The 9,602-nt window shown below is 47.0% G+C and overlaps 2 protein-coding genes across 2 annotated transcripts; one reads left to right on the top strand and one right to left on the bottom strand.

Moving 5' to 3' along the window:
* ldlrad2 (low density lipoprotein receptor class A domain containing 2) lies at positions 1 to 7,465 on the top strand. The gene is made up of 5 exons (XM_040203182.2): positions 1 to 272; positions 2,523 to 3,008; positions 3,580 to 3,729; positions 3,917 to 4,057; positions 5,673 to 7,465. Exons 1-5 carry the CDS (start codon positions 197 to 199, stop codon positions 5,963 to 5,965), a joined length of 1,146 nt encoding a protein of 381 aa, XP_040059116.2. The 5' UTR covers positions 1 to 196; the 3' UTR covers positions 5,966 to 7,465.
* LOC120834855 (G0/G1 switch protein 2) lies at positions 7,094 to 8,487 on the bottom strand. Its single transcript, XM_040203181.2, has 2 exons — positions 8,395 to 8,487; positions 7,094 to 8,265 (listed from the first exon to the last, which is right to left on the bottom strand). Exon 2 carries the CDS (start codon positions 8,222 to 8,224, stop codon positions 7,871 to 7,873), a length of 354 nt encoding a protein of 117 aa, XP_040059115.1. The 5' UTR covers positions 8,225 to 8,265; positions 8,395 to 8,487; the 3' UTR covers positions 7,094 to 7,870.
* Positions 8,488 to 9,602: the final 1,115 nt, after the last annotated feature.

Raw genomic sequence — 9,602 nt, 5'->3', positions numbered from 1 at the left:
ATGAGGGGACACGCGCACGGGGGCGGTTGAACTGGGATAAAAGGCCGAACACGCGGCTCTTGTGATGGAGAGCCGAGCGGCTGTGAGCCACACACCGGAGCCCCTGAGCGCGCACGGTGCGCGGCCGCCGCCGGGATGAGTCCGCCGTCCCGCCTGTGAGCTCCCCTCTGCGCACTCGGTCCTCCGCCCGGGGGTGATGGAGGCGGAGAGCCGCCTCCTCCTGCTCCTCCTGCTCGGGCTGACGGGCCTCCGCTGCTCCGCCATCGAGACGGGTGAGAGCAGACAGAAGTAGCATCGTCTTGACTTTGTTTTAATATGAAAATGAGGCGTCCTATGAAATATATCAAGGACAATGTCATGATGACATGCATATGTTTGTCTTCGAGTCTGTTTCTTTCCTTTTAAACCTAATTGATTAAATTAATGACTAATGTCCTTTGATTTTCTGCGTATTCAGTTTCAATACATTTTGATCCTGCACTGGGAATGTTGGGTAGCGCAAACTATTTAAACTATTAAAAAAGGTATTTAAATGTTATTACATTTTTTTTAAATAGCATACTTTTGTTGTTGAAGCAAATCGAATAAACCACTTTTTATTATTATTCCAAAAACGGTAAAATGTTGAGATTATTCAAAAACTTTGACTGCTGAATAAAAAGTGTTTATCCCTTGGATTGTGGACACTCCAAGGGATCATTTAATAAATATTAGGAAGATATATATGCATATTTATTACAAATTTGGGGCTGCGCCACTTGACATTTTGAAGCCTGTGAATTGTCAAAAACTATTGAAAACACATTGCATTATTATTTTTTTTTATCAGCGTTTCAGACGCCTAATCTGTCATTGACCAACTTGCCAATTTCCAAACATTTACAATCAGATGAATGTGTTCATCGGAGGAGCCGATTGTGACGCAGTGATGCAGTCCTCCCCATGCGGTCCACATAGCACATCAGTCCGTTGACTTAAAGAATTTGCTCTCAATCGCCTCATCTGGTTAATTAAAGGTCAACATACAAATCAAGTATAGATCTGCGAGGTTTATGATGGGGGAGGAGGAGGAGGAGGAGGAAGGGCCTTTTGTTGCTGGGGGTCATTCTCGATCCTCCGGTTTATACATCCGCAGCGCCTAATCTTAAAGGACTACCCAGTTCCTAAAAGGCATCTTGAGGAGCAAGAAAAGGATTAAATGAGATAGAAAAATCAAGGAAAAGTCCATTAAACACGACGTAGGTCATAATATATCCTGTGTTTCTGTCTTTGTTTTTGGCGGCTGTGGATCAGGGAATGGTTGGTGGTTCGACCGCTGCCTCCTCCTGTCTACATGTTCCATGAGACCCTGAACCCCAAGTAGCTTCCTGGTGTTCTTATAGCAGCCTTTGGTAGAAATGTTCTGTGAAAAAAAAGTGTGTTTCAGGATGTGTTGATACCATTAATTCAGTATTCTATGATAAAAGACCTGCTGTATCCCCGTGGGACCCGATATGTCCACATGGATTTGCCGTGTGTGGTCCACAAAGGCCTGAATCGGTTCTGTGTAAATCCCAGCGTTAGGATGAGATGCCATGGACAGTGAGGCTTCTGCCCTTTGCTACACAATGCTGTCTCACACACATTGCTCACGTCAGTGTGTGACACACACGTTCACCCTCTGCCTTTGCGTTCTTGTGGACTCTCCATTGACAATGACAGCATTTTAAAGCGTATCATTTTCACACTGCAAAAATCTTCACCGGGGACTTTGTGTCCTGGGGTGCCCCATATTTTGGTCAGTGTCCCCCGAGAGTTTGTATTTACTTGCGTTGCAGGGTGGATGAGCTGTTTCCCACCAACAGGGGCTTTGGGACATTCCTGGAGGTCAGTGCAGGAGGATCTAGTTGTCTCCCACGGTAACGGAGCTAATAAACTCCGGGGGTGGTTGTAAATTTTCTCATTATTTGGCCTGTGGGCCAAAGGCAGCGGCCGATGGGGGGCGGCTGCTGGAGCCGGATCTGCCTTTCCATCTGTCCTGGTCCAGGGTCAGGGTTAGAAGAAGGATTTTGTCCTTCAGGCTTACTGTGATGTGTGAGAGTTTCATTTCTTCCTGACTCCTTGGAGGATTTGCCCAATCATAGGGATTCCTCCCTTTTTGATTTATACATTTGTAATCCTTTACGTTTTACATCTTTCATTTCATATTCAGGAGTTCCTCAAAGTGCTCCCTCCAGAACCTCCTCAGTTGCAGACCACAGGGTACCATCCTTACTGTGCACAGCTCGGCAAACTTATTCCCCTCTGTTCGTTTTAACTGTAAGCCCCAAATCTTGTATTTCCCTCAGATTCCTTAAATTATGGTTTCATCTAAATACCTTAAAACGATCTCTTCTAAGACTGAGACCCCCAAGGAATCTCTTTTGTGAACAGTAATACAACTTTATCAAAGGACAAACATAACAAACAGCTGTGAGTTGGACTCATTTCATTTGTGAAATGCTCCGTTTGTCAGCTCGTCTCATTGGTCTTTGTCTTGTCAGTGAACGTGGTGGACTTCTGCGGCCAGACCATCCGCGGCGACGGCATGATAGTCAACTCGCACCAGGAATCAAAGAAGTACTACTTTGTGACCATGGCGACGGACTGCCACCTCACCATGCAGGCCAGCTCCCCCAAGGACAAGGTCCAGTTCCACTTCCGCTTCTTCCTGGTCTACAGTCTGCTCCGAGTGGCCCCTCTGAGCCCGGCCCCTCTCCTGCCAGAGTCCCCTCGTGGCGCCGCACCTTTCAACCCCAGACTGGAGCCCACCTCTGGGGAAAGCTCGGAGGACCCCTGCCACGCCGGCTCATATGTCCAGTTCTATGATGGATGGGACAGGAACTCGCCTCCCCTCGGGCCTCCGCTCTGTGGGAAGAGCCCGCCCCGGCCCGTGTTATCCACGGGGATCTACCTGACCCTGAGGCTGGTGACCCGAGGAACTCAGCCCAGAGTGGACTTTGTGGGGGACTTCACGTCCTTCAGACTGGGTAAGAAAGACAGATGATTAGATAATAATAAGTGTATTATCTGTACAATAGCCACTCCCATCAAGCTGTGTCTGAACCATTGTAGGAGAACTGGTAATGTTAGTAAACCCACGTTTACTGCAAACTGGGTTTTCACTTACTATGACTTTTTTAGCATCAATATTGTCACCAGTACAATGATTGAGCTTTATGATGGAATTGTTGACAGTTTCTTCTTAAAGTGCAGCTTTATTGACGGATGGATGGTGTCATTTGATTGGTTGAAGTTTCTTCTAGATTAGTACTAGATTACACAATTGGATTGGATTAATTTATTTAAATGTATGCACATATTTTGTTAAACAAAACTGCACAATATGACCAGAGACAGACTATAATATAATAATATAATATAATAGCTTTGATCAAACATGTTTGATTACCCTCAAGGTTTCTATTTACAAGAGGACTCAATTATCAACCATGTTTCCTTTTTGCTCTCAATTCTCAATCAGAGAAACCTTTAGTTTCTATGGTTCATCAGCTCGTTCCTTTATTACTCCAAAACCTTAATCGTTATCTTCCTCTTCAGGTTTCAACCAATCAGAGTGCAGCAACGAACCTTATTTCACCTGCAGAAATGGAAAGTGCATCCCTCTCAGTCTGGTGTGCGACGATAAAGGCATCGACAACTGTGGGGATGGAAGCGACCTGGAGGAAAATCTGACAACTGGTTGTAAAGGTCAGTAAAGGGATGAAGTGCCATTTGTGCTGCTGATATGTAAAGATATGCTCCCTGGTTTAACTATTTGTTGGGGGAACGTTTATAGATTTTGGAGACACAATAACAAATATAAGGCACGTTTACTGTTCAACAACATAGTACATTCTACCATTCAAAGTCTGACCACCTATCTGTCGTCCATCAGCGGGTCAGCTTTTACCTCCTGAGCCTCCCCCGCCAATACCAACCCCATCCCCACCCGTTGTGAATGCACCCACAGTGCCGGTTCCAACTCCTCACAGCTGTGGTGTGCCGGCCAGCGCTCCCAGCCATGAGTCTGTAACCGGTGAGTTTACACTTTGACAAAGTACATGTCTATTAATTCTATTAGTTGAAACACTCCCTGTTGGCAGGAATCAATCAATGTGTAATGCAATGCTCAGGAGGATGTTAGATCAGTGAACTAAGTACCCAGTTGGATGCAAAGTGTCCTGGTTACTGAGCATAAAACTAATGGAGGAAACCATTGAGTTTGTAAACTTGTAAACCAATAATTGGTGATGGATTTTCACGGCGGGCAGCATCTCTTTCTACTGAGGGGCCCACCTGTCAGCTCCTGATTGCTTTCAGCTCCCGGCCAAGTCCGCCTTAGAAAATAGCTATTCTTCCGCCGAGACTGTCCCATTGAGAGCGGGAGAATGGGACTCACATTGGCCTGCTGCTCACATTGCCTGCTGTTTACGAGCTGAGATCCATTTCAATGCGCCCTGGTTGGCCCACCGTGAGGGACCAAAAGCGGTTAGCTGACCTGTTAGCTGCTACCTGTTAGCTGCGCTTGAATTAACTCATCCCATCTGAACAGTCAGCGGGCTCCAGCCATATCAACATGTATGGGTGATTGGTTGTGGTGACAACGCTAAGGCCTCGGTCACAAAGCTTTTATTACTGCGAAGAGGCCTTAATGGCAATAAAAAGACATTTGCAGGTTTCTGCAAAACCTGCATACGTTGCATGTCTATGTTTTCGCATTTGTTCACGGACAGTTATGGAAGTATATCGAGCAACGGGCATTCAGAGTTGAGTTATCAAATATCTACATGTTATAAATGTTTGACACTAAACATTGTGTGTGAATCTTATGCACTGTTTCAACTAATCTCAGCCAGGTGTCTCTCTAATGACCACCGCGGTAAACAAGTGGCAGCAAATGCACTTTATTAAAGCAACGGCCTTCAAAGTTCGACTTGCTGTACAGTCGAGCCAAAGCACAACGGTAATCTCAGCGAGGCCCAGCAGTGTGTGCACGGGTGGTTCTGTTAGCTCTTAGCAGTTAGCCAAACACACTGTGCAAACTGTTTCGGCCACATGGAGGGGGCCAGATAAGAGTGTGGGGGGGGGGCAGGCGGTCAGTGCCAGTATAAAAAGGTAATAAAATGTCTTCTGAGAAAGTGTGAGTCACTGTAACCAGGACAAGGCTTTGAGAAGCCGTAGAATCCGGGATTCCACGTAGAAAACGTAACAGATGAAAAGACAGTTTCAACAGCTCAAAGAAGATTTCTTTCTGTGGTTTGATAGAACGTCTTACTCCATTCTTTACTTGCCTTTCTGAATTCCTTTGAACCGATTTGTGTCCACTATGTTGATCATGAAAAACATAGAATTCTCCTTTTTATGAAATTACAGATTTTTATAATGTTTTTTGAGTATAATAGTATTTAGTGATGGTTTAATAAAAGTAGAGCTTGATACTTAAATACTTAAATAAATCGTCCTCTAAAATCAGTGTTTTTTACGCTTTATTTGTTATTAACTCTCTCCCTCACGCAAAAATCAGAATAACTTTAAACTAAATTCAGTGCAGCAGAAGTTTTGTTAATAACACATAATTTAGATTAGTGTTTATGTGCATGACAAGTCGATTAAATACTCCCATGTGAACTGCATCTGTGTGTGACCCCTAGAATCGCCGGCCTCCCTGTCCCTGCTGGCGCTCTACACCATCCTGGGCGTGGTGGCCGGCGCCGTGGCGCTCTGCTGGTGCTGCTGGTCCCCCGGCTGGTTCCTTTGGCGCGTCAGCGTCTGCCGCTTCTTGCCCTGCTGCAACTCGGCCTGCGCCTCCTGCCAGCTCTGCGCCCGCAGCTGCGCCCATAGCAAGGAGCACCGGCTGGCAAAGGTCACCCCTCACGCACCACCCGACGGGGACCCGGCAGGCGCCAACCGCGCCGAAGACCGCGTCACCACGGCAGCTGTTTAGAGCGGGATGGCGGTCTGAGACTTGGGGACGGAGGACAGTTAGCACGTTATGTGACCGAGTATCTCCTCTGTAGCAGCACGGTAACAGTTTGTGGTTCGTGTGCTTTAGATGTGATGATGATGCAGGTGGGGCTGTGTTCTCATGAGAAGGTGAAGCAGGGTACAACATGAATATGGATTGTGTAAACAAGTATCTGAAAAGGACTCCACTCCAAAAATGTTTTTGTTTACATCACATTCTGTCCGCTTTTCAGAAGAAACAATACTTCAGATTCAATTAGTTGTAGTTTGTCTGCTCCACCTTAAAGGAGAGACTTGGTGCCGCAGTGAAACCACACTTCTGTCTACAGCTTTGACCCAGAGCGAGCCACGGACACATGCCGAGGGAACGTTAAAGTCACCCAGCGGGGGGCGACAGCTGTTCGCCCCCGGAGAAATTCCTCCCGGCAGTCCGCTGTTGTTCCACGTCTTTGGTCCCCCCCCCCCCCCCCCCCCCCCCCCCCGTGTGAAGCCCTCAACGCTTTGTAGGGAGGAACTTAAAATATGAACGTCTAACATTCTGTTAAAAAATGTATAGCAAACTACGAAAAATCTTCATCTTTATTTGAGAACTTAAAATCAACTTTTAGATTAGTTATTGTGGTGGCCGCATTTGAGGCTCGCAGAGGGAAGTGACCCCAATTATTTTTGAAAACAAGGTGTTCAAATAAATTACATTCGAAGTTGAAATGATGAAGATAAAATGTGAACTCTTTCCCATTTTTCAAACCCTCCCCATCGGAACAGGAAAAGCTCCCCCAAGAAATAAGAAATAAACTGCAACAGGGAGAAAAATGGAAGAAACTTTAGGCCGAGCGGCAGAGGAGGATGGAGGATGGACAGACTGCGTAAAGACGGACAACGTGTTCAATTCATACATGCGGGTTTGTCTCCTCTGACTGCAGCTGAGAGCCTCCCGTAGGAAAAAGGACGATTTAAGTCTGTGGCCTGTGATTGAGATGTGACGCGCGAGTCCTGCAGCCAGAGGGGGTGAGAACCAAAGTTTAGGTTGACTGTGTTCAGAGATGAAGAGGTGAACAACATTTGCCGCAAATGTTTGGGGGACAAAAAAAAAAGAGGGAAAGCGGAGTTTATAAATGAAATCAACTTTATTGGTATGAAAAAGGTCGTATATTTACAGCATATACACAGAGCATCGGGCTGTTCCTCTTGAACGCAGTGAGCGCTTGGATTGGCAGATCCGATGCGTCCGCTGGAAGCCAGGTGGCGCTACGCAGCAGCTCACAGCGCGCTCACGCTCTCTTAACTTCACGCGCTTCATTTTGGGTTGTGAAATCTGAACAAAATGGGGTTTTTTTCACTGTTTTTTTTGTGGAAACCAGCAACAGAATAAATAATGGGGGTTCATGTAGCTCACATTTACCTCAGGGCGACATCGAGAGCTGTTCATATAACCCTGATTAGATTCATTTCCAGACTACCTTCAGGAAAAGAAACCCTTCCTCCGGGGATGAATAAGAGAGAAATAACATTTTATAGCAAACTTATTGTGACATTGAACAATCTTTCCGTTTGCTGAGGACCCAGGATCCCAATACCCGTCTCACTGAGGGAATGTACACTCCCAACAGGCCTCTGCCTGTCAGAAAGTCTCAATTTCACCCGGATCGGCTGCCACCGGAACCTTTTGGGGTCTTTTAAGTGCATCCAATGCGTTAGGGCATACTTAGACAGCGCTTCTGACAGCGCTTGTGGGCACCGTTAACTAGCAGCACAGAATGGCAGGTAGCTCAGACACTTTTGTCTCTAAAGCCTCAGATTATCTACGTGTTGCACGAGTCTGCGGCGTGGCAGGAGCGGTTCCTTGATAAATATCTTCAGTCAGTAGGGGCTGACCCCTTTGGCTTTAGGAGGCGTGCAGCCGGTTGGCGACGCTCCGCTGGTTGAGTTTGTGGGTCTTGTAGATGATGGTGCTCTGGGTGACGGCGTCTTTCTCACGAGTCGCCGTTTCCTCCTCGTCCGCCGCGTCACCCCGCGTCTCGACCCCAACAGTTCTCCGCTCCCGGGCCAACATGAGGACCATCTCCGAGTCCATGGGCTCGCCGCAGGAGAAAGGGTGACACACGGCCTCCACCAGGCCGACGAGCGTGCCCAGTACTGCAAACGCAGAACCCACCAGGTAGACCTTCAGCAAACCGCGGCTGGGTTTCTGGCTCAGCATCTCTTTGGCGAAGGGGATCAGATCCTGCATTCCGTCCATTTGCGGTGGCTGAGCGGCAAAGATGAAGGTTGTGTGAAGACCTGTTAAAAGTGAACAACGTCAGACGGTTTCAGGTGTCCAGAAGTAACATGTTTCACCATCATCGTCAACGCAATATGGCTGTTTAAACTCTTGAGAGCAGCCGTCCAAAGTGAAGCATGTTGACTTACTGTGATGTGCTTGGTAGTTTGTTCTGGTCGCAGGTCCTACTCCAACTCACCAGCTCGAGAACGTACCTTTGCTGGATACTGCTGGGATTTATAGCCCGACTGTCTCCACCCACGCAGTGACAGCTGCTGAATATTCATGAAAGCAGGGGAGGACCTGTGAGCCAGAAACTTTCACCCAGTTGTGTGTAGGCTTATTCCACCAGTGTTCCTTCTCAAACGCCGTCAGAGCATCTGTCACAAGTTCATACTGATCTCTGTACTCTGAGAGGTTCGCGTGTATTGTGGCCTTTCTTGCTTGGACCACAACCGTTTTATTATTTGATTCTACCTTCACGTTGAGCTCAATAAACACAGGTAGTTTTTGGTAAGCATCTTTTACGGTTGTGGTAGTATGGAAAGGACAAGAAACACCTGGATAAGTACTCCAAAGCGCTTATTGGTCCTGTCACAAAGGGGGGTCTCCATGAACACACGTTGGCATGAAGACGCACACAGACCAACAGCGTGAGAACAACCTGGACGCCAATTATTATCTCGGTTCCTAACCAGTTTTTTGTGTCCTCCAGCACCTAAAGGCTTCATCTGTGCTGCTAATGTGGAACGAATGTCTTCGCTTGCTTCATTTAGTTGCAGCGTGACGTCTGGTGAGATTAACTTTGTCTATTTGCGTGAGTTTAATTAAGCTTTGCTGACTTCAGTGTCACATCTCATCTGTAAAACGCTTCTTGTCTGACAGAATCAGCCCAGCCTCTCAGTTATGCCTGAACTCAGGTCATCACGAACCGCTTCCAAAACCTTTTATCCTTAGTATCAACCGGAGGAAGGAGTAAAACTAAATCATTGAGGTCAGAGATCAGATCGTGTTTACGGGAATACTGCAAACAATGACACAGCAGAATGAAGTATATATACTCAGCTCTATTCAGTCATGGGTTAAAATGACATCAACAGACGGAAATAACAAACGTGAAGCACATGATGTTTCTCAGTTTGTTTGTTGTCAGTTGCGCTACAGGTGAATCCTCTACAATCAGGGGAAAGGTTGTGTAAACCTGGTCCCCCCCCTGCATCCTGACCCGGGGTCGCAGTGGAAGCACACGTCACGTCTCACGCACACTCACGCCGCTGACTCACAGCGAGCAGCGGAGACGTGACGGCACGGCGCCCGCCACACCGCATCAACTTCCCATCTTTTATTTCAACACAAA

Source organism: Gasterosteus aculeatus, chromosome 17 (genome assembly GCF_964276395.1).
Source record: "Gasterosteus aculeatus chromosome 17, fGasAcu3.hap1.1, whole genome shotgun sequence".
In the NCBI taxonomy this organism is placed as follows: Eukaryota; Metazoa; Chordata; class Actinopteri; order Perciformes; family Gasterosteidae; genus Gasterosteus; species Gasterosteus aculeatus.
Note: the sequence above shows the minus strand (reverse complement) of the source record. Positions and strands in the feature narration are given on the sequence as shown.